The 26670-nt window shown below is 41.2% G+C and overlaps 1 protein-coding gene across 1 annotated transcript in view; it reads right to left on the bottom strand.

Annotated features, from left to right (window-relative positions):
* LRRC2 (leucine rich repeat containing 2) overlaps positions 1-26670 on the bottom strand; it is a 67959-nt gene that overhangs the window by 26084 nt on the left and 15205 nt on the right. Inside the window, exon 3 of the mRNA XM_036914265.2 lies at positions 2666-2873. Within this exon, the coding sequence (XP_036770160.1) occupies positions 2666-2873 (208 nt within the window). The remainder of the gene's footprint in view (positions 1-2665; positions 2874-26670) is intronic.

Here is a 26670-nt window from a genome sequence, read left to right as displayed (position 1 = left end):
ATGAATTACGTCAATCAGAATTACTTCCTTAGTGTGTCAGAGCTGAGTGGCATGTGCACAAAGCCAAGTGAAATGGGGCATTTATTTAAAAAAGGAGAGAGTGCACGAGAGCATTAGACTTAACCGCCAGTTCCACACCCATTTCTGAGAGAAAGGAGTCTGCAGTTGTCATGAAATTCAAGAGAACAGGTTAGCCCAGTTTCAAAACTGCCATGAGTTCATATGATTAAAATCAAATGCCTAGTGAGTGAGCACAGACAGCCAGGCTCACACCCACAGCCACGACAGCACATCAATTTAACATCTTCTAAAAACAAAATGAGTCCATGCATTAGATTTTTAAATGTGCTGCATTTCCCTTCCTCTGTGGTTGCTTTTTAAAATACTCAATAAACATCTCATGTTTGCTGGACCAAATTCCTAAGTGTTTTTATGAGCCTGTAATAGGAAAGCACCAGAAACTCTGTGGGGAGACCTGAGTTCGCAGCCGGGCCCCGCTGGTTTCCAGGCGCGCCACTTCACTGGGCCTTCACCTCTGAAGTGACAGAGGGCAAACCCGCGGTGCCCAGGCCTCCCAGGCTCATGGGCCCCCGCAGCAGGAAGTGAGAGGCTCCTCCTGTGGTTCTCACCAGCCCCGGCAAGCCATAAACCTGCCCTTCCAGGGCGGGGTGAGTGGGCCAGCGAGCCAGAGACTCCAGAGCAATGCCCTCAAGACACAAAGCTCCCATAGGACACACACTGGGAGTGTCCAGTCAGCTTGTCTATGCTCCCAACTCCCAGTGACCCCAGACCTCCAAGGGAGCCCCAACATGCCAGGTAAAGACAAACACTCCAAAAGGAAAAGGAAACTCTAAGAAAACTTCCCCTAAAAGGGCTATCGATATCAAGATAGATAAGAAAAGCCATTACACTGTGCAGTGAAAACAGGACAAAATTTTTGAAGGTATAAGTAAGAGATACTTACAGAAAGTAGAAAGACAAAGCTATATCACAGGACTCATTCATTCACAAAAATAACAGCCAGTTTTTAGAAAGTAATATCGATAGTAGAAATGAAAAATCCTATTCAAGTCTCGGAAAGTAAAATTGAGGAACTCTCCCTGAAAGAGCAGGGCCCAGGGCCTGGGGGTCCCTGGCTTACAGCAGGAGCAACCGTTCCTCCACCCTCCCCAGTCCACCTGCAGAGAGAGGCAGCTGCCCACTCAGCAGGGCTCTCCCCACCCAGTCCCCAGGGCCCCAGAAGGCCAGAGCACCCTCGAGCACGCCAAGATGGTGAAAAATCCCCTCATGGGGCTCTTCACTCTTACTTAGAGGTAAGACTAAAACACAGGTCTCTCTGGGGGAGGAAATTCATACTAATGAGTGCCTGAAGCTCCCAGGTTTCCCCTGGTGGGTCCCAGTCAAGGTAGAGACACCTGGCTCAGGGGATGGAGTGAGTAATGAAGACACAGAGGTCCCGATGGGCCTCCCTGAGCCTGATGAATCACACCCCTCTTCCTAGCCTCCTACCACCCTAGGCACTCACTGGACACTCTTTAAAATGATGGGCTGAGAAGATTTGATGCAAGTTCTCCACATGGGCTGGTGACCCCATAATGTAAGTGCTTAGCCCGGGGTCACCTCTGATGATGGCATGTCAGAATGATTTGCCAGGGGTATTTCATTAGAAATCCAAACATGCTCTCCTTCTTGCCCTGGAAGCGGCAGTATCCCCACATCCACCAATCTCAACAGTGGAGATGCAGGAGAAGGAACATCAAAGAGGCATGAGAGTAATGATGTCTCCCCACTTTAGAGGGCAGGCTCACAGCAAGGCTGAACCAGCCTTCTGTGCCACACACGATTCGCTTATCTAATCCTCACAACAGCCCTCAGAGGGAGTCAGGGCAAGCATTAGAGCCATTTACTGAAGAGGGATAAACCACACAAAAGTGGGGTGAACTGCCTCAGGCCATGTGGCTAATAAAAGACAGCCTGGGGGCAGCCCGAATATTTAGTCTCCAGGTCCAGAGTCCTTTCAGCCAGAAAATTATGGGACACAAAGAGATGGAGGGCAGGTCCCAGAGAACCCTGTCGACACCAGGTCACTTGCCCAGGGCACACCCACATACTGCTTCAGCCAGAAAACTCCGCGCGCAGGCAAGCCTGGGAGACGCCCCTCTGAGCAAAGCAGCAGGGCAGTGGAGGCAGGAAGCCACCTGCAAACACCTGAGGAAAGAAAGTGGGGACATCTTTGTCCTGGCCACAGAATCTCAGGCGGAAACCTGAAATTTCCGAGATGTTCTGCACACTGTGATGAGTCAGTAAAGTTATCACCCACTGAGGGGTGTTAGATAAGTAAAAAGCTCCGTTCATTTAAAACAAACAAATAAAAAAGACAAAAAGTTACTTTAAGTGTCTGGGGGAAGGGCAGCGCAGTGAAGCACGTTAAGTGCTGTGCCATCCAGGTAAGCCCGCCCACGCTCCCCTGGATCCCGCTGCTCTCTGCACGACTACACTGCACGGCTTTCGCAGAGAAGGAGATGCCACCTGGTTCAGAGTGGACAACCAGTTACTCCCATCCATGGAAAAGCTCTCAAAGGGCCAGGGGCTTGGTCCGCCAGACCTGAGGGCAGCCCGGCATGGAGGACCCACTTGTGGCACAGACACAAACACGCCGACTCACCTTCCACTGCTCCCCTGAAAGCTCAAACACAAAGGCACTGTTCCGCTTGTCTCTCTCCTTGGAAAGAGAATTCTGCCTTGTGAGAGAGTTCCTGCCGATCTTCTCCAGAAGCCTTACGCTGGTGTCTATAAAGCCATTCTTGCAGTACACAGCCTGGGGGACGCCTTTGCTCCTGCATTCGGCCACAAAATTCCACTCCTCCTTTATCCTGAAAAGGGCAGCAGAGGCCACAGTTACTCTCCTGAGCAACAGGCACCACCTACCTAAAGAAGCCAGCCAGGCCACCGTGCTGGGAACAGTCACAGCGCTGGTTATTGGCGATTTGCCAGGGGTGGGAGACTTAAGCCAACCACTCTCCTCTCCTCCAGCCCCTCCTTTCTTGTTTCCCCGGCTGGGGAGTTGTGAACTATAAGCTACTTTGACAAAAAGTAGAGGAGGTGAATGGGATGAAACTCCTGGCTAAAATATCTATCAAATTATGTATTGCTATTGATTAATTATAATTTCCTTTGATATTATGTGGTGCCAGACCCAGTTTTTCAAAAACTTCAGGGCCACAATAATTTGCTGATCATTCAGGACATTTGGATAGAAAAATACAGTTTATAAAATACCTGACTTCAGAATGTCATCCATCAGCCACCTTGAGAAATTTTACTTCTGTAGTGAACCTGTTGTTCATGGATTCCAAGTCCAATCAGACACTGAGGCCTGCCCAGAGTGCCTCAGTCTCCCCACCACTCCTTGGAACCTTCCTGATGTGAATTTTCTGATGTATCATTATGGCTTCCTGCATTTATAGCTTTTCTGCCAACCTTGGCCATAAGCTTGTAAGTCTGGGGAGAGGAAATCCTGGAGCAAAATACTTCTAAAAACCGAAATCAGTCAAAGGAAGATATAAAGTTTAAAATCCGTTTATTGGGGATTCAAGATGGCAGCGTGAGAGGTGAGATAGAGAACTCCAAAAATCACATGTATTATGAAAATATAGTTAATAAAATTAATCCTAAAAAAGCAACAGGAAAGAAGGCTGCACCATGACTGTATACACCTGGAGAACAGAGCAGACCTCATGAAATGGGGTAATGTATCCAAGCCCTTGCCCCACCCCAGCTCACCAGCAAGAGGAAGAGAAATGGAGCAGGGAGGGAGTGGAAGCCTAAGACTGCTGAACACCCAGCCCTGGAGTTCTGCTATGGGAGCACAAACCTACATTGCATAGTGCTCTGGAGATTAGTGGGGTTGGAGAGCTAAGACAGGGGAGACTGAGATTCCAGCCACTCGTGGAGGACAGGGATCCACATCCAGCTGCTCTGGGACAGAGGAAAGACAGGCGATCTGAGAGGCTTTCTAAAAGTGAGAGGGATGCTGAAGGGGTGGGGTTTGCATGGAGCTTGCTGTACAGGAGAAGGGATAGGTGGACAAGGTTGTCTGGGTGCACTTTGCCCAGCAGGGTGGGAACTTTCAAGAGCTTCGGGCATTCCATCCTCCTGGATGACTACTCAGCTCAGAGGCCCCTCACTGTGAAACACAGCTTACTATGCCTTCCTCCTGGCCTGCCTGCACCAGCCTGCAAACCAGCAGTCCCTACCCTAGCATCAGGCCAGCCAGAGGGAAGCCCCACCAATGGCAGCTACAGAAGCACAGAGGCTTACCCCTGTGTGATGGCCCAGTGGTTCTGACAGTGGAGTCAGACACTGCAGCCAGGAAATAGGAAACAGCACTTTCCTCCACTCAGGCACCAGCACCAATCCCCTGCGACCCCAAATATCACTCCAGGGTCTGAGCAGCTCCAGAGACTAGACCTTCTAGGCACTTAGGCACTAGAGAGTGCCACATATAAATGTGAAATGTCAAAAGAACTGGTTCAGACCAAAATCACAAAAACACCAGAAAAAGGCCCAAATGAAACTGAACTCACCAATCTTCCTGAAAGTGAGTTCAAAATAAAAATCATAAACATGCTCATGGAGTAACAGAAAAATATTCAAGAACGCAGGAACGAATTTAGAACACAGATTCGATCACTAAGAAATTCCATAGCAGAAATGAAACATACAATGGAGTGATTTACAGGCAGATTAGATATAGTAGAAGAGATGGTAAATGGAATAGAAATTAGAGAAGAGGGATACAAAGAAGATGAGGCACAGAGAGAAAAAAAGGATCTCTAAGAATGAAAGAATATTGAGAAAACTGTGTGACCAATCCAAATGGAACAATATTCGTATTATAGGGGTACCAGGAGAAGAAGAAAGAGAAAAAGGGATAGAAAGTGTCTTTGAGGAAATAATTGCTGAAAATTGCCCCAATCCTGGGAAGGAGATAGTCTCTCAAGCCATGGAGGTGCACAGATCTCCCAACACAAGGGACCCAAGGAAGACAACACCAAGAAATATAATAATTAAAATGGCAAAGATCAAGGATAAGGACAGAATTCTAAAAGCAGCTAGACAGAGAAAAAAGATCACATAAAAATGAAAATCCATCAGGCTCTCATCAGACTTTTCAACAGAAACCTTACAGGCCAGAAGGGAGTGGCATGATATATTTAATGCAATGAAGCAGAAGGGCCTCAAACCAAAAACACTGTACCTGGCAAGGTTATCATTTAAATTTGAAGGAGGGATTAAACAATTTCCAGATAAGCAAAAGCTGAGAGAATTTACCTACAACAAATCACCTCTACAGTGCATTTTGGAGGGACTCCTATAGATGGAAGTATTCCTAAGGTTAAACAGCTGTAACCAGGGGAAATAAAACCACAGCAAAGTAAAACAATTAATTACTAAGCAGATGCAAAATCAAATCAACTACCCCAACAGTCAATCAGGGATAGACAAAGAGTATAGAATATGATACCTAATATATTAAGAATGGAGGAGGAAAGAAATTGGATTAAAGATGGTGGTGTGACAGGTGAGACAGAGGCTTCCTCCTAAAACCGCATATAATATGAAAATATAATTAACACAACTAATCCTGAAAGAGCAACAGGAAAGAGGACTGCGCCAGACTGCACACACCTGGAGAAAAGAGCAGACCTCACGGAACAGGGTAATTTACCAAAGCTGTGGCCCAGCGGGACCCAAGTCCTTCCCCCACCCCAGGTCACCGGCAGGAGGAAGAGAAAATGAGCAGGGAGGGAGTGGAGGCCTGAGACTGCTGAATACCTAACTCTGGAGATCTGCGCTGGGAGCACAAACCTACATTTCATGGTGCTTTCATGATACTCTCGAGATCAGGGGATTGGAAAGATAAGACATAAATAATTCCTGGAGAGACTGAGATTTCAGCCACTTGTGAAAGCAGGGATCCATATCCACCTGCTCTGGAACAAAAGAAAGGTGGGCAATATGAGAGACTTCCTAACAAGGAAGCCCTTAGCAAGAGGGCTGCTAAATGGGCAAGGATTGCACAGAGCTTATTGCTAAGGAGAAAGGACAGGTAGACAAAATTGTCCAGATGCACTCTGCCCAGCAGGTTGGGAGCTTTCTTGATCTTCAGATGCTCCAGCTCCCTAGCTGGCTACACAGCTAAAAAGACCCCTTCCATGACATGCAGCCTACTGCACCTTTCTCCCAGCCAGCCACACCTGGCTTACCAAACAGCAAATCTTACCCTAGCATTAGGCCAGCCAGAGGGAAGATCTATCTACAGCAACTACAAATGCAAAGCATGGAGGATTATACCTGTGTGCTCCACCCACTGGTTCAGGCAGTGGAGACAGGCATAGGAGCTGGGAAGCAGGAAACAGCCCTCTCCTCCCCCCAGGCACTAAAACCACTCCCCTGTGACCCCCAAACTTGTTTCAGGGGCTGAGCAGCTCCATAGAGTAGAACTTCTAGGCACCAGAGTGTGCCATATACAAATATGGAATGCTAAAGGAACCTGGTTCAGAATAAAATTATGAATACAACTCCTGAGAAAGATTTAAATGACATCGACCTTATGAATCTTCCCGAAAGGTTGTTCAATAAAAAAATCATTAACATGCTTATGGAGGTACAGAAAGATATTCAAGAAATCAGGAATGAATTCTGCTCGGAGAGCCAGTTGTTGAAGAGCACAATGGAGGGTATTAAAAGCAGACTAGATACAGCATAGGAGATGATAAATGAAATAGAAACTAGAAGAGGAATACAAATAAGCTGAGGCACTGAGAGAAAAAAGGATCTCTAAGAATGAAAGAAAATTGAGAGAACTGTGTGACCAATCCAAACAGAACAATATTCACATTATAAGGGTACCAGAAGAAGAAGAGACAGAAAAAGGGATAGAAACTGTCTTAGAGTAGGTAATTGCTGAAAACTTCCCCAATCTGGGGAAGGAGATAGTCTCTCAGGAGATGGAGGTGCACAGATCTCCCAACACAAGGGACCCAAGGAAGGCAACACCAAGAAATATAATAATTAAAATGGCAAAGATCAAGGATAAGGACAGACTACTAAAAGCAGCCAGAGAGAGAAATAAGATCACATACAAAGGAAAACCCATCACGCTATCATCAGACTTCTCAGCAGGAACCTTACAGGCCAGAAGGGAGTGGCATGATGTATTTAATGCAATGATGCAGAAGGGCCTTGAACCAAGAATACTCTACCCGGCAAGGTTATCATTTAAATTTGAAGGAGGGATTAAACAATTTCCAGATAAGCAAAAGCTGAGAAAATTTACCACCCACAAACCATCTCTACAGTGTATTTTGGAGGGACTGCTATAGATGGAAGTGTTCCTAAGGTTTAATAGCTGTCACCAGAGGTAATGAAACCACAGTAAGATAATTACTAAGCAAATCCAAAATTAAATTGACTATCCCCAAAGTCAATCAAGGGATAGACAAAGAGTACAGAATATGATACCTAAAATATAAATAATGGAGGAGGAAGAAAAAGGAGGAGAAAAAAAAAAGAACCTTTAGATTGTGTTTCTAATAGCATGTTAAGTGAGCTAAGTTAGAATCTTAGATAGTAAGGGAGTTACCCTTGAACCTTTGGTAACCATAAATCTAAAACCTGCAATGGCAATAAGTATATACATATCGATAATCACCCTAAATGTAAATGGACTGAATGGACCAATGAAAAGACATAGAGTCACTGAATGGATAAAAAAATAAGACCCATCTATATGCTGCCTACAAGAGACTCACTTTAAACCCAAAGACATACAAAGACTAAATGTGAAGGAATGGAAAAAGATATTTCATGCAACCAATAGGGAGAAAAAAGTAGGAGTTGCAGTACTTGTATCAGACAAAATAGATTTCAAAACAAAGAAAGTCACAAGAGACAAAGAAGGACATTACATAATGATAAAAGGGTCCATCCAACAAGAAGATATAACCATTATCAATATCTATGCACCCAACACAGGAGCATCCACATATTTGAAACAAAAACTAACAGAATTAAAAGTGGAAATAGAATGTAATGCATTCATTCTAGGAGACTTCAACACTCCACTTACTCTGAAGGACAGATCAACCAAACAGAAAATAAGTAAAGACACAGAGGCACTGAAAAACACATTAGAACAGATAGATCTAACAGACATCTACAGAACTCTACATCCAAAAGCAGCAGAATACACATTCTGCTCAAGTGCATGTGGAACATTTTAAAGAATAGATCATATACTAGGCCACAAAAAGAACCTTGGTAAATTCAAAAGGATTGAAATTGTACCAACCAGTTGGTCAGACCACAAAGGTATGAAACTAGAAATAAATTATGCAAAGAAAATGAAAAAACCCACAAACACCTGGAGGCTTCACAACATCCTCCTAAATAACCAATGGATCAATGATCAAATAAAAACAGAGATCAAGCAATATATGGAGACAAATAACAATAATAATACAACACCGCAAAATCTGTGAGACATAGTGAAGGCCAGGCTAAGAGGAAAGTATATTGCAATACAGGCCAACCTCAGGAGAGAACTCACAATTAATGAAACTAGAAAAAGAACAACAAATGAGGCCCAAAGTCAGTAGAAGGAGGGACATTATAAAGATTAGAGGAGAAATAAATAAAATCAAGAAGAATGAAACAATAGAAAGAATCAATGAAAGCAAGAGCTGGTTCTTTGAGAAAATACACAAAATAGATGAAGCCCTGGCCAGACTTATCAAGAAAAAAAGAGAATGTACTCACATAAACAGAATCAGAAATGAGAAAGGAAAAATCACTACAGACACGACAGAAATACAAAGAATTATTAGAGAATACTAACAAAAATTATATGCTAACAAGCAGGATAACTTAGAAGAAATGAACAACTTTCTAGAAAAATAAAACCTTTCAAGGCTGAACCAGAAAGGAAAAGAAAATCTGAACAGACTAACTACCAGCAACGAAACTGAACTGGTAACAAAACAAAGAAGAAACAAGAATGCCTGCACAAGATGGCTTCACCACTGAATTTTATCAAACATTTAGTGAAGACCTACTACCCATCCTCCTTAACGTTTTCCAAAGAGTAGAAGAGGGAATTCTTCCAAACTCATTCTATGAGGCCAGCATCACTCTAATACCAAAACCAGGCAAAGACACAACAAAAAGAGAAAATTACACACCAATATCCCTGATGAACAAAGATGCAAAAATACTCAACAAAATACTAGCAAACCAAGTTCAAAAATACATCAAAAAGGTCATTCATCATGATCAAGTAGGATTTATTGCACAGATGCAAGGATGGCATAACATTCGAAAACGTATCAACAACAACCTCCACATCAACAAAAAGAAGGACAGAAACCACATGATCATCTCCATACATACTGAAAAAGCATTTGACAAAATTCAACATCCATTCAAGATAAAAACTTTCAACAAAATGGGTATAGAGGGCAAGTGCCTCAACATAATAAAAGCCATACATGACAAACCCACAGCCAACATCATACTTAACAGCGAGAAGCTGAAAGCTTTTCCTTTAAGATCAGGAACAAGACAAGAATGCCCAACCCCCCCTTCTATTCAACGTAGTACTGGAGGTCCTAGCCACAGAAATCAAACAACACAAGGAAATAAAAGGCATCCACATTGACAAGAAAGAAGTTAAACTGTCTGTGTTTGCAGATGACATGATATTGTACATTAAAAACCCTAAAGAATCCACTTCAAAACTACGAGCTCCAATATCTTAATTCAGCATAGTATCAGGATACAAAATTAATATGCAGGAATCTGTGGCATTCCTATATACTAACAATGAACTAGCAGAAAGAGAAATCAGGGAAACAATTCCATTCCCAATTGCATCAAAAAGAACAAAGTACCTAAAAATAAATGTAACCAAGGAAGTGAAAGACCTATACCCTGAAAACTACAAGACACTCATGAGAGAAATCAAAGAAAATACCAATAAATGGAAACACATCCCATGCTCATGAACAGGAAGAATTAATATTGTCAAAGTTTCCATCCTGCCTAAAGCAATCTACAGATTCAATGCAATTCCTATCAAAATACCGACAGCATTCTTCAATGAACTAGAGAAAATCATTCTGAAATTCATATGGAACCACAAAAGACCCTGAATAGTCAAGGCAACTCTGAGAAGGAAGAATAAAGCTTGGGTGATTATGCTCCCCAACTTCAAGTTCTCCTACAAAGCCACAGTAATCAAGACAATTTGGTACTGGCACAAGAACAGACCCATAGACCAATGGAACATATTAGAGAGCCCTGATATAAACCAACCATATATGGTCAATTAACATATGACAAAGGAGCCATGGACATACAATGGGGAAATGACAACCTCTTCAACAGCTAGTGTTGACAAAACCGGACAGTTACAAGCAACTGGATTATTGTTTAATCCCATACACAAAAGTAAACCCGAAATGGATCAAAGACCTGAATGTAAGTCATGATACCATAAAACTCTTAAAAGACAACATAAGCAAAAATGTCCTGAATATAAGCATGAAAAACTTCTTCCTGAACACATCTCCTCGAGCAAGGGAAACAAAAGCACAAATGAACTCATGGGACTACATCAAACTAAAGTCTCTGTATGGCAAAGGACACCATCAACAGAACAAAAAGGCATCCTACAGTATGGGAGAATATATTTGTAATGACATATCTGACCATGGGTTAACATCCAAAATATATAAATAATTTACATGCCTCAACACCCAAAAAGCAAACAACCCCATTAACAAATGGGCAGAGGATATGAAGGACAGTTCTCCAAAGAAGAGATTCAGATGTCCAACAGACACATGAAAAGAAGCTTCACATCACTAATCATCAGGGAAATGCAAATTAAAACCACAATGAGATATCACCTCACGCCATAAGGATGGCCAGCCTCAAAATGTCTAAGAACAACAAATGCTGGCAAGGATGCGGAGAAAGGGGAACTCTCCTACACTGCTGGTGGGAATGTAAGCTAGTTCAACCATTGTGGAAAGCAGTATGGAGGTTCCTCAAGAAACCAAAAATAGAAATGCCATTTGACCCAGGAATCCCACTCCTTGGAATTCACCTAAAGAATACAACTTCTCTGACTCAAAAAGACACATGCACCCCTATGTTTATTGCAGCACTATTTACAATAGCAAAGATATGGAAGCAACCTAAGTGTCCACCAGTAGATGAATGGATAAAGAAGATGTGATACATATACACAATGGAATACTATTCAGCCATAAGAAAGAAACAAATCATACCATTTGCAACAACATGGATGGAGCTGGAAGATATTATGCTCAGTGAAATAAGCCAGGTGGAGAAAGACAAGTGCCAAATGATTGCTCTCATTTGTGGAGTATAACAACAAAGCAAAACTGAAGGAACAAAATATCAGCAGACTCACAGAGTCCAAGAAGGGACTAGTGGTTACTAAAGGGGAGGGGTGTGGGAGGGCGAGTCGGGACGGTGATAGGGATTGAGGGGTATTATGTTTAGTACACATGATGTTGGGGTCATAGGGAAAACAGTGTAGCACAGAGAAGGCACACAGTGAATCTGTGGCATCTTACTACACTGATGGACAGTGACTGCACTGGGGTATGGATGGGGAATTGATAATATGTGTAAATGTAGTAACCACATTGTTTTTTCATGTGAAATCTTCATAAGAGTGTATATCAATACTACCTTAATATAAAATTTAAAAAAAAAAGAATGGAGGAGGAAGAAAAAGGAGGAAAAGAAAACTTATAGGTTGTGTTTGTCATAGCATACTAAGTGTGTTAAGTTAGATTCTTAGATAGTAAGAAAGTTACCTTGAGCCTGTGGTAACCATGAATCTAAAACGTGCAATGGCAATAAGTACATACATATCGATAATCACCCTAAATGTAAATGGTCTGAATCAACCAATCAAAAGACATAGAGTCACTGAATGGATAAAAAAAGAAGACCCATGTATATACTGCCTATAGGAGACTCACTTCAAACCCAAAGACATACACAGACTGAAAGTAAAGGGATGGAAAAAGATATTTCATGCAACTAATGAGAAAAAAGCAGGAGTTGCAGTACTGGTATTAGACAAAATAGACTTCCAAACAAAGAAAGTCACAAGAGACAAAGAAGGACATTACATAATGATAAAGGGGTCAATCCAACAAGAGGATATAGCCATTAAAAATATCTGCACACCCAACACAGGATCACATACATATGTGAAACAAATAGTAACAGAATTAAAGGAGGAAACAGAATGCAATGCATTCATTTTAGGAGACTTCAACACACCACTGACTCCAAAGGACAGATCCACCAGACAGAAAATAAGTAAGGACACAGAGGCACTGAACAACACACTAGAACAGAAGGACCTAATAGACATCTATAGAATGCTACACCCAGAAGCAACAGGATACACATTCTTCCCAAGTGCACATGGAACATTTTAAAGAATAGATCATATACTAGGCCACAAAAAGAGCCTCAGTAAATTCAAAAAGATTGAAATTTTACCAACCAGGTTCTCAGACCACAAAGGTACGAAACTAGAAATAAATCACACAAAGAAGACAAAAAAGCCCACAAACACATGGAGGCTTCACTACATGCTCCTAAATAACCAATGGATCAATGACCAAATAAAAACAGAGATAAAGCAATATATGAAGACAAATGCAATATATGAAGACAAATGACAACAATAATTCAACACTGTGAGATCTGTGGCATACAGCAAAGGCCGTGGTAAGAGGGGAGTATATTGCAATACAGGCCTACCTCAGGAAAGAAGAACAATCACAATGGGCAGTCTAAACTGACAACTAACAAAACTAGAAAAAGAAGAACAAATGAGGCCCAAAGTCAGTAGAAGGGGGGACATAATAAGGATTACAGCAGAAATAAATAAAATTAAGAGGAATAAAACAATAGAAAGAATCAATGAAAGCAGGAGCTGGTTCTTCAAAAAAATAAACCAAATAGATAAACCCCTAGCCAGACTTATCAAGAAAAAAAGAGAGTCTTCACACATGAAAAGAACCAGAAGTGAGAAAGGAAAAATAACTAGGACACCACAGAAATACAAAGAATTATTAGAGAATACTATGAAAAATTATATGCTAACAAAATGGATAACCTAAAAGAAATGGACACCTTTATAGAAAAATACAACCTTCCAAGGCTGACCCAGCAAGAAACGGAAAATCTGAATAGACCAATAACCAGCAATGAAATTGAATTGGTAATCAAAAAACTACCTAAGAACAAATCCCTGGATCAGATGGTTTCTCTGCTGAATTTTATCAAACATTTAGTGAATACCTAAAACCCATCCTCCTAAAAGTTTTCCAAAAAGTAGAAGAGGAGGCAATACTCCAAAACTCATGTTATGAGGTCAGCATCACCCTAATACCAAAATCCAGGCAAAGACATCACAAAAAAAGAAAATTACAGACTAATATCACTGATGAACATAGATATAAAAATACTGAACAAAATATTAGCAACCAAATTCAAAAATACATCAAAAATATCACCCATTATGATCAAGTAGGATTTATTCCAGGGATGCAAGGATGGTACAACATTTGAAATCCATCAACATCATCTACCACATAGACAAAAAGAAAGACAAAAACCACATGATTATCTCCATACATGCTGAAAAAACATTTGCCAAAATTCAACATCCATTCATGATAAAAACTCTCAACAAAATGGGTATAGAAGGCATGTAACTCAACATAATAAAGGCCATATATGACAAACTCACAGCCAACATTATACTTAAGATTGAGAAGCTGAAAGCTTTTCCTTTAATATTGGGAACAAAACAAGGATGCCCACTCTCCCCACTTTTATTCAACATAGTTCTGGAGGTCCTAGCCACGACAATCAGACAATACAAAGTTATAAAAGGCATCCAGATTGGCAAGGAAGAAATCAAACTGTCCCTGTTTGCAGATGACATGATATTGTACATAAAAAACCCTAAAGAATCCACTCCAGAGCTACTAGATCTAATATCTCAGTTCAGCAAAGTTGTGGGATACAAAATTAGTACACAGAAATCTGTTGGCAATCCTATACACTAACAATGAACTAGCAGAAAGAAATCAGGAAAACAGGAGGGCGGAGCCAACATGGCGGCGTGAGTAGGACAGTGGGAATCTCCTCCCAAAAACATATATACTTTTGAAAATACAACAAACACAACTAGCCCTAAAAGAGAGACCAGAAGACGCAGGACAGTGGCCAGACTGCAGCTACACCAGCGAGAACCCAGCGACTGGTGAAAGGGGTAAGATACAAGCCCCGGCCCGGCGGGACCCGAGCGCCCCTCCCCCCAGCTCCCGGCGGGAGAACAATAGGCAGACCGGGAGGGAGACGGAGCCCAGGACTGCCGAACACCCAGCCCCAGCCATCCGGGCCAGAGCGCAGACACAGTACATGCCCAGGGGGCCCTGGATACTGGGGGAACAGGGAGTAAGACCTCTGAGCGGGTGCTGAAGCTGATGCCCCTGTGACAAAGAAAAGCGGGGGCTTTTTGAAAGTCTTAAAGGGACAGGGACTTAACAGCTTGACGGAAACAACCCAGGTCACAGTACAGCAGCTGGAAATTACAGGGAAAACCGGGTGCACTAACCCCCTGGGCAACAGCTCTGAGACCCCTCACGGAGGCAAACAGTCAAGCAGCCCCCCCATCCATCACCCCACCGGGCGCTGCGAAAGCAGAGAAGCAGCCTGAGACAAATTCCGCCCACAGAAAGGGAAATTTCTCCCTCCCGGCCAGGCAAGACACAAAGACCCAGTCTACACGCAATTACCCAACACAAGCCACTAGGGGTCGCAGTTGCCCCAGTAAAGAAAGGCCAGTAGTAAGTGAAAATTATGGCCCTCCCAGCTGACAGTCAATAGCACCTGTCAACATGAAAAGGCAAAAAAATATGATCCAGACAAGACTAACCCAGACAGCTTCGGCATCTGCTACATCTTCCCCTGAGAAGAAATCTGGGGAGATAGATTTAGCCAGTCTACCTGAAAAAGAATTCAAAACAAAAGTCATAACCATGCTGATGGACTTGCAGAGAAATATGCAAGAACTAAGGAAGGAGAATTCAGAAATAAAACAAGCTCTGGAAGGACTTCAAAACAGAATGGACGAGATGCAAGAGACCATTAATGGACTAGAAAACAGAGAACAGGAACGCAGAGAAGCTGATGCAGAGAGAGATAAAAGGATCTCCAGGAATGAAAGAATTTTAAGAGAGCTGAGTGATCAATATAAAAGGAATAATATAAGAATCATAGGCATTCCAGAAGAAGTAGAGAGAGAAAAGGGGATAGAAAATGTCTTTGAAGAAATAATTGCTGAAAATTTCCCCAAACTAGGGGAAGAAATGGCCTCTCAGACCACAGAGGTACACAGAACTCCCATGACAAGGGATCCAAGGAGGGCAACACCAAGACACATAATAATTAAAATGGCAAAGATCAAAGACAAGGACAAAGTATTACAAGCAGCCAGAGAGAAAAAAAAGGTTACCTACAAAGGAAAACCCATCAGGCTATCATCAGACTTCTCAACAGAAACCCTACAGGCCAGAAGAGAATGGCATGATATACTTAATGCAATGAAACAGAAGGGCCTCGAACCAAGACTACTGTATCCAGCACGAATATCATTTAAATATGAAGGAGGGATTAAACAATTCCCAGACAAGCAAAAGTTGAGGGAATTTGCCTCCCACAAACCACCTCTACAGGGCATCCTACAGGGACTGCTCTAGATGGGAGCACTCCTAAAAAGAGCACACAACAAAACACCCAACATATGAAAAAGGGAGGAGGAGGAATAAGAAGGGAGAGAAATAAAGAATCATCAGATTGTGTTTATAATAGCTCAACAAGCGAGTTAAGTTAGACAGTAAGACAGTAAAGAAGCTAACCCTAAACCTTTGGTAACCACAAACTTAAAGCCTGCAATGGCAATAAATTCATACCTTTCAATAATCACCCTAAATGTAAATGGACTGAATGCACCAATCAAAAGACACAGAGTAATAGAATGGATAAAAAAGCAAGATCCATCCATATGCTGCTTACAAGAGACTCACCTCAAACCCAAAGACGCGCACAGACTTAAAGTCAAGGGATGGAAAAAGATATTTCAAGCAAACAACAGAGAGAAGAAAGCAGGTGTTGCAATTCTGGTATCAGACAAAACAGACTTCAAAATAAAGAAAGTAACAAAAGACAAAGAAGGACATTACATAATGATAAAGGGCTCAGTCCATCAAGAGGATATAACCATTATAAATATATATGCACCCAATACAGGAGCACCAACATACCTGAAACAAATATTAACAGAACTAAAGGAGGAAATAGAATGCAATGCATTCATTCTAGGAGACTTCAACACACCACTCACTCCAAAGGACAGATCCACCAGACAGAAAATAAGTAAGGACACAGAGGCACTGAACAACACACTAGAACAGATGGACCTAATAGACATCTACAGAACTCTACATCCAAAAGCAACAGGATACACATTCTTCTCAAGTGCTCATGGAACATTCTCCAGAATAGACCACATACTAGGACACAAAAAGAGCCTCAGTAAATTCCAAAAGATTGAAATCCTACCAACCAACTTTTCAGACCACAAAGGCATTAAACTAGAAATAAACTGTTCAAAGAAAGCAAAAAGGCTCACAAACACATGGAGGCTAAACAACACGCTCCTAAATAATCAATGGATCAATGACCAAATCAAAATGGAGATCCAGCAATATATGGAAACAAATGACAACAACAACACTAAGCCCCAACTTCTGTGGGACGCAGCAAAAGCAGTCTTAAGAGGAAAGTATATAGCACTCCAAGCATATTTAAAAAAGGAAGAGCAATCCCAAATGAACGGTCTAATGTCACAACTATCAAAATTGGAAAAAGAAGAACAAATGAGGCCTAAGGTCAGCAGAAGGAGGGACATAATAAAGATCAGAGGAGAAATAAATAAAATTGAGAAGAATAAAACAATAGCAAAAATCAATGAAACCAAGAGCTGGTTCTTCGAGAAAATAAACAAAATAGATAAGCCTCTAGCCAGACTTATTAAGAGGAAAAGAGAGTCAACACAAATCAACAGTATCAGAAATGAGAAAGGAAAAATCACAACAGATCCCGCAGAAATACAAAGAATTATTAGAGACTACTATGAAAACCTATATGCTAACAAGCTGGGAAACCTAGGAGAAATGGACAACTTCCTAGAAAAATACAACCTTCAAAGACTGACCCAAAAAGAAACAGAAAATCTAAACAGACCAATTACCAGCAACGAAATTGAAGTGGTAATCAAAAAACTACCAAAGAACAAAACCCCCGGGCCAGATGGATTTACCTCGGAATTTTATCAGACATACAGGGAAGACATAATACCCATTCTCCTTAAAGTTTTCCAAGAAATAGAAGAGGAGGGGATACTCCCAAACTCATTCTATGAAGCTAACATCACCCTAATACCAAAACCAGGCAAAGACCCCACCAAAAAAGAAAACTACAGACCAATATCCCTGATGAACGTAGACGCAAAAATACTCAACAAAATATTAGCAAACCGAATTCAAAAATACATCAAAACCATCGTACACCATGACCAAGTGGGATTCATCCCAGGGATGCAAGGATGGCACAACATTCGAAAGTCCATCAACATCATCCACCACATCAACAAAAAGAAAGACAAAAACCACATGATCATCTCCATAGATGCTGAAAAAGCATTTGACAAAGTTCAACATCCATTCATGATAAAAACTCTCAGCAAAATGGGAATAGAGGGCAAGTACCTCAACATAATAAAGGCCATCTATGAAAAACCCACAGCCAACATTATATTGAATAGCGAGAAGCTGAAAGCATTTCCGCTGAGATGGGGAACTAGACAGGGATGCCCACTCTCCCCACTGTTATTTAACATTGTACTAGAGGTCCTAGCCACGGCAATCAGACAAAACAAAAAAATACAAGGAATCCAGATTGGCAAAGAAGAAGTCAAACTGTCACTATTTGCAGATGACATGATACTGTACATAAAAAACCCTAAAGACTCCACCCCAGAACTACTAGAACTGATATCGGAATACAGCAAAGTTGCAGGATACAAAATCAACACACAGAAATCTGTGGCTTTCCTATATACCAACAATGAACCAACAGAAAGAGAAATCAGGAAAACAACTCCATTCACAATTGCATCAGAAAAAATAAAATACCTAGGAATAAACCTAACCAAAGAAGTGAAAGACTTATACTCTGAAAACTACAAGTCACTCTTAAAAGAAATTAAAGGGGACACTAACAGATGGAAACGCATCCCATGCTCATGGCTAGGAAGAATTAATATCGTCAAAATGGCCATCCTGCCCAAAGCAGTATACAGATTTGATGCAATCCCTATGAAACTACCAGCAACATTCTTTAATGAACTGGAACAAATAATTCAAAAATTCATATGGAACCACCAAAGACCCCGAATAGCCAAAGCAATCCTGAGAAAGAAGAATAAAGTAGGGGGGATCTCACTCCCCAACTTCAAGCTCTACTATAAAGCCATAGTAATCAAGACAATTTGGTACTGGCACAAGAACAGAGCCACAGACCAATGGAACAGACTAGACAATCCAGACATTAACTCAGACATATATGGTCAATTAATATTTGATAAAGGAGCCATGGACATACAATGGCGAAATGACAGTCTCTTCAACAGATGGTGCTGGCAAAACTGGACAGCTACATGTAGGAGAATGAAACTGGACCATCATCTAACCCCATATACAAAAGTAAACTCAAAATGGATCAAAGACCTGAATGTAAGTCATGAAACCATTAAACTCTTGGAAGAAAACATAGGCACAAACCTCTTAGACATAAACATGAGTGACCTCTTCTTGAACATATCTCCCCGGGCAAGGAAAACAACAGCAAAAATGAACAAGTGGGACTATATTAAGCTGAAAAGCTTCTGTACAGCAAAAGACACCATCAATAGAACAAAAAGGAACCCTACAGTATGGGAGAATATCTTTGAAAATGACACATCCGATAAAGGCTTGACATCCAGAATATATAAAGAGCTCACACGCCTCAACAAACAAAAAACAAATAACCCAATTAAAAAATGGGCAAAGGAACTGAACAGACAGTTCTCCAAAAAAGAAATACAGATGGCCAACAGACACATGAAAAGATGCTCCACATCGCTAATTATCAGAGAAATGCAAATTAAAACTACAATGAGGTATCACCTCACACCAGTAAGGATGGCTGCCATCCAAAAGACAAACAACAACAAATGTTGGCGAGGCTGTGGAGAAAGGGGAACCCTCCTACACTGCTGGTGGGAATGTAAACTTGTTCAACCATTGTGGAAAGCAGTATGGAGGTACATCAAAATGCTCAAAACAGACTTACCATTTGACCCAGGAATTGCACTCCTAGGAATTTACCCTAAGAATGCAGCAATCAAGTATGAGAAAGATCAGTGCACCCCTATGTTTATCGCAGCACTATTTACAATAGCCAAGAATTGGAAGCAACCTAAATGTCCATCGATAGATGAATGGATAAAGAAGATGTGGTACATATACACAATGGAATACTACTCAGCCATAAGAAAAGGGCAAATCCAACCATTTGCAGCAACATGGATGGAGCTGGAGGGTATTTTGCTCAGTGAAACAAGCCAAGCAGAGAAAGAGAAATACCAAATGATTTCACTCATCTGTGGAATATAAGAACAAAGGGAAAACTGAAGGAACAAAACAGCAGCAGAATCACAGAACTCAAGAATGGACTAACAGGTACCAAAGGGAAAGGGACTGGGGAGGATGGGTGGGTAGGGAGGGATAAGGGGGGGAGAAGTAGGGGGGTATTAAGATTAGCATCCATAGCGGGGTGGGAGAAAGGGGAGGGCTGTACAACACAGAGAAGACAAGTAGTGATTCTACAACAGGTTGCTACGCTGATGGACAGTGACTGTAAAGGAGTATATAGGGGGGACCTGGTATAGGGGAGAGCCTAGTAAACAAAGTATTCGTCATGTAAGTGTAGATTAATGATTAAAAAAAAAAATGCAGTTCCTATGTGGTGACCTCTAATGAGTTCTACACAATGATATAAAGGACATATAAAAGTGTAGGCAAAGGGTCTGTTTGTGTTTATACAGAGGATCAAAGCCTAATTTGGCTACCCCGAAAATGAACTAAGATACGATATGAAAGAGAACTTCCAACATCAACACTCTCAGGAAGACTCATGCCAGAAGATGATCATCAAAAAACCCCAACAAAGATCCACGCACTGCTACAGCTGTAGATGCACTCATCCCACCAGCTCCTGGACTTGCCATGGGAATGAAGGAGATATCTAAGCTGGCCTGTGCATACAGTAAAACAACAAATTTGACTGGATCTATACTGTTGGAACTCAACCAAGAATTAGGAGAAGTGCAAATTGTAGCGCTCCAAAATCTTACAACTACAGACTATTTACTGTTAAAAGAACATATGGGATGTGAACAGTGCCCAGGAATGGGTTGTTTTAATTTGTCTGATTTTTCTCAAACTATTCAAATTCAGTTAGATAATAACCATCATATCATTGATAAGTTTTCACAAATGCCTAGGGTGCCTAACTGGTTTTCTTGGTTTCACTGGAGATGGCTGGTAATTACAGGTATGCTTTGGTTATGTAACTATACTCCTATTATGTTAATGTGTGTGCACAATTTAAGTAGTAGCTTAAAATCTATACATGCTGAAGTTACTCTACAAGAAGATATGTCAAAGAAATAATCAATCTTCCCATGTTTTCTCCCGCCTGCTACTTCTATAGCTTTTCTTCTTCCTTCCTAATTACCACGAATTCTTAAATAGAATTCGTGCCTCATATCAAATTTACCGAGTATCATAACTCCTCCAAGTGGTAAAGATACCTCAAGACAAATGCTGGGCATAGAAGCCACAGGGCATAAATATGCAAAGAAATAAAAAGCTAACCATTTCAAACAATAAGGCTTCTCTCTCACTTACCAACTTTACATTTCCCTGTATGGCCCTGGAAGATGACTGGTTAGCCAGAGACGGGTAAGATTCCTCAAGGGAGGAACAACCTAAGACAGGCACAGTCGCAGGGGGGTCATCAGGTGAGAAATTGGGGATCAACAGAGGTGAGGCTTAGAACCTCACCCTCCCTGTTCTGAGAGAAATCTTCTGCATATGTGGATGTTTTATTGCCCTTGTCTAGCTTGGATTAACACATAGTCTACAGGCACACACCTGATCATCTACATTTGCTCTCTTACAACACTAAACTATGTTTTCTACCTTTATGTTGTATCTACCTACCACTTCAGCATTTTATTAAAAATAATAAAGAGAGAAAAGTGGTATCCACATATAAATCAAGTATAAAAATCAAATGTGTATTCATATTTGAACTGACTGTTTATAGTTCATAATGCATGAGCAAAACCAAAAGTTTCTGTGATGACTGCCCTTGTACTGTTCACCATGTAACTTATTCACTATGTAAGAATTTGTTCTCCATGTAAGAACTTGTTCGTTATGCTTCAGAAGATTGGAGACTGACGAAAATTAGGCTTGGGGTGGATTAATGATTGTGCATTGAGCATTGACTCCTCTATACAGAATTTTATTGTTGTTAACAACCATTTGATCAATAAATATGAGAGATGCCCTAACAACAACAACCAAAAAAAAGTACACACTTCCAATTGTAAAATAAATAAGTAACCGGGATGTAATGTATAGCATAAGGAATATAGTCAAAATATTGTAACAACTTGGTATGGTGATAGCTGGTACCTAGAATTATCATGTATATAAATGTTGAATCACTGTGTTGTATACCTGAAACTAATGTAATGTAATACTGTGTGTCAACTACCCTTCAATAAAAAAAAAAAAAAAAATCAGGAAAACAATTCTATTCCCAATTGCAACAAAAAGAATAAAATACCTAGGAATAAACCTACCCAAGGAAGTGAAAGACTTATACTCTGAAAACTACAAGACATTCATGAGGGAAATTAGAGAAGGTACTAATAAATGGAAACACATCCCATGCTCATGATAGGAATAATTAATATTGTCAAAATGGCCATCCTGCCTAAAACAATCTACAGATTCAATGCAATTCCTATCAAAATACCGACAGCATTCTTCAACGAATCAGAGAAAATCATTCTAAAATTCATATGGAACCACAAAAGACCCCGAATAGCCAAAGCAATCCTGAGAAGGAAGAATAAGCCTTGGGGGATTATGCTCCCCAACTTCAAGCTCTACTACAAAGCCACAGTAATCAAGACAACTTGATACTGGCACAAGAACAGACCCATAGACCAATGGAACAGACTAGAGAGCCCAGATATGAACCAAAGCATATATGGTCAATTAATATATGATAAAGGAGCCACAGATATACAATGGGGAAATGACAGCCTATTCATCAACTGGTGTTGGCAAAACTGGCAGCTACATGCAAGAGAATGAAATTGGATTCTTGTCTAACCTCAAACATAAATGTAAGCTCAAAATGGATCAAAGACCTGAATGTAAGTCATGAAACCATAAAACTCTTAGAAGACAACATAGGTAAAAATCTCCTGAATATAAACATTAGCAACTTTTTCCTGAACACATCTCCTTGGGCAAGGAAAACAAAATAAAAAATGAACTCATGGGACTATATCATGCTGAAAAGCTTCTGTACAGCAAAGTATACCATCAGCAGAACAAAAAGGCATCCTATAGTATGGGAGAATATATTTGTAAATGTCATATCTGACAAGGAGTTTATATCCAAAATATATAAAGAACTCACATGCTTCAACACCCAAAAAGTAAATAACCCTATTAAAAAATGGGCAGAGGATCTGAACACACAGTTCTCCAAAAAAGAAATTCAGACGGCCAACAGGCACATTAAATGATGCTCCACATCACTAATTATCAGGGAAATGCAAATTAAAACCACAATGAGATATCATCTCACACCAGTTAGGATGGCCAACATAGAAAAGACTGGGAACAACAAATGCTGGTAAGGACACAGAGAAAGGAGAACCCTCCTACACTAGTGGTGGGAATGTAAATTAGTTTAACCATTGTGGAAAGCAGTATGGAGGTTCCTCAAAATGCTCAAAATAGAAATACCATTTTATCCAGGAATTCCACTTCTAGGAATTTACTCTAAGAATACAGCAGTCCAGTTTGAAAAAGACAGATGCACCCCTATGCTTATCGCGGAACTATTTACAATAACCAAGAAATGGAAGCAACCTAAGTGTCCATCAGTAGATGAATGGATAAAGAAGATGTGGTACATATACACAATGAAATATTATTCATCCATAAGAAGAAAACAAATCCTACCATTTGCAACAACATGGATGGAGCTAGAGGGTATTATGCTCAGTGAAATAAGCCAAGCAGAGAAAGACAAATACCAAATGATTTCACTCATATGCAGAGTATAAGAACAAAGCAAAAACTGAAGGAACAAAACAGCAGCAGAATCACAGAACCTAAGAATGGACTAACAGTTACCAAAAGGAAAGGGACTGGGGAGAATGGCTGGGAAGTGAGGGATAAGGGGCGGGGGGAAGAAAGGGGCCATTAGATTAGCATGTATAATGTGGGGGGAGGCACGGGAGGGCCGTGCAACACAGAGAAGACAAGTAGTGATTCTACAGCATCTTAGTATGCTGATGGACAGTGACTGTAATGGGGGTTGTGGGTGGGACTTGGTGAAGGGGGGAGTCTAGTAAACATAATGTCCCTCATGTAATTGTAAATTAATGATACCAAAATTAAAAAAAAAAAAAAAAGAAACATAAATAAATAAATGAATGAATGAATGGATAAATAAATAAATAAAGTAGACGGCCTTTGGTAGGAACCTGATGCATTCCACACTCAGGAAGGCATCCAGACGCTCCTTAGCCCAACTCAGGAGCTTGGTGGCAGGCAGGATACAGGGCTTCAGGAAGGGATCTATTTGAGAAACAAGCTGCAGGTTTAGCCCTGGTCTCTACATGGCCCGAGACAGTACAAACACTAAATGAGTCAAGTCAACCCTGTAAGAGAGGGTTGGTCCTGGTATGTAAACCCTTAGTCATTACCTGAAGGGACAGTGGACTAGAATCACAATCAGGCTGTGGGACAGTGTGTGGGGTCTCTGGCAAAACTAGGCATGGGGTAGTTAGGGGTTGCAGGTGAAGGAAAGAGCCTGGGAAGGAAAGAGTCTTTGAAGATTGGGCATGTGGGAAATCCTGGCCCAATTACCAGGCACTGTAAATTACAAGAAGAAATTTAAGACTGAAAAAAGCAAGAGACTTCTGGAAGTCCTTTTTCTGGAATGCTGGAGCCTCAGGAGATTATCCATTCCTATAGGGATATGACTAAGCTCTTTTACAATTCTGTAGAGATGGAGGTTAACTTGTAAAAAACTGATACTAATACAAATAATTCTTGACTAACGACACAAATAAATTCTGTCCAGTGGAGGGACAACCCTGCCCCGACCTCTGAAAAGCCAGTTTGTTCCATCTGCACATTCATTTCAGTATTCCTGGTCCCTAAATGTGTATGTCTTTTGGATTCTCCTTGAAGCTGGTTGTAACATCTTACTGCTTCTCTTGTGTAAGTCACAAGAAAAATACAATCCTTAACACAGGTAACTTTTGTATCTGCAACAGAGTCATGCCTTCACCTTTATAAAATTATCCTTTAACACAAGTCAGTTGCACTGTGCACACTCCAGGTTTCCGAAGCAGGGAAGGGCAACGTGTGAGTGGAGAGAAAGGCCCAGACCTCTTCCCCCCATCCTTTCTTGTCTAGGCTATCAGGGCTCAGAGAGTATGTGTCTGTCTCCGTGTATGTAACTTCACTTGCTTTCAGTCTTGTCTGTTTTTTGTTTCACCCACTGGGCACTCCTCATTAGTTCTTTGCCTCACATGATCATAATTTCCTGCTCTTGATTAGCTGTGATGCGCAAATACCAGAGGAGCACGAGCAAGGAGGGAAACCAGCAGAGTAAAGCCCCCTAGACAGCAGAGGAAGAGAAGGAGCTGACAAGAGGCTGTGATTCAGAGCAAGGATGACTCTTTCCAAGAAAATCACATGTGTGAAACATTCGAGTAAGTGCTTCACAGACTGAGTCTTTCATCCAACAGAAGTTAAGAGTGTTACAAAAGCTCAGTAGCAGCACTGGAATGTGAAGAAATGTCAATGACCAGGGTTGACTCATTCCTAGGTGCTCTGCATGGTGGGGGGACACTTTGGGGCACAGTCGGACCCTGCCAAACACCAACCCTTTGAATGCCAATACATTTTATAAAGATAATAAGGTACCCTTCCCTAAGTATTTACAAAGAGAAAGGAAGGCATCCATCCATACAAAGACTTGGATATATGTTCATGTTAGCTTTGTGGCCAAACAACTGTAAACAACCCAAATGTACATTCACAGGTGAGTGGATCAACAGGTTGTAGTTCATCCATACGATGGGTACTATTCAGCAATAAAAAGAAATGAACCATTGATACACACTACAACATGAAAGAATCTCTATATCATTAGGCTGAAAGAAAGAATCTAGACAAAAGTAGAATGATTCCATTTATATAGTCATTCCATTTGCACAAAATTCTAACAAATGCAAAATAATCTACAACAACAGAAAGTAGTAATCATCTGGGAGCTGGGAGACGGGATTAGAGGAAAGGATTACAGACAGTGTGGAAGAAGCTTGTAAGGTGATGAACATCGTCATGGCCTTGATTGTGGTGATAGTTTTAGAGAGGTAGACGTAACTCAAACTTTTCAAATTGTATACTTTAAATATGTATCATTTCTTGTATGTCAATTACACCTCAAGAAAGCTTTTATAAAAAATAAATCTCATGGTGCTCATTTGAATCACCTCCTGACATACATCCTCAACCCCCCTGCCCCGGTCTTGCCTTCTCATACTCACCTGGACAACCCTCAGTCTAGTTTACATCCACTTCCCTGCTCTGCGTCTGCAAGGACACAGTGAATGAGCATGGAGGAAGATTCACAGCCTTGCAAACTGCCTTACTTTGAATTGATGACTGCTAGCCCGAGGGGCCCCTCATTGTTGCTCAGCATTCAAACCATGCTTTCCCCAAGCCCCTAGATGACTTTTTCACTTTTCTCTCCTTCAAGCAAATGTCCATCACCACCTACCCTATCCTCAGTCTCAGCTCATGACTTCGCTTCCTAATTCAAGCAGGGAAGGAATGAAAAAGAACCAACTTCACAGACTCCAGGCATCACATGCATGCCACCTACTTGTGTCTGTTCCTGTCAACTGTGCCTTCCATGCTGTCCATCTGGAAGAATCATGAGATCCTGCCTATGGCCAACCCCTCCCCACACTTGCTAAACTCAGTTGCTCACTGGCTCAGAGACATTGTTACAATGGTCCCCTCCCACCAGGGGTTC

This window comes from Manis pentadactyla, chromosome 1, assembly GCF_030020395.1.
Source record: "Manis pentadactyla isolate mManPen7 chromosome 1, mManPen7.hap1, whole genome shotgun sequence".
In the NCBI taxonomy this organism is placed as follows: domain Eukaryota; kingdom Metazoa; phylum Chordata; class Mammalia; order Pholidota; family Manidae; genus Manis; species Manis pentadactyla.
This window is presented reverse-complemented; position numbering and strand designations above follow the sequence as displayed.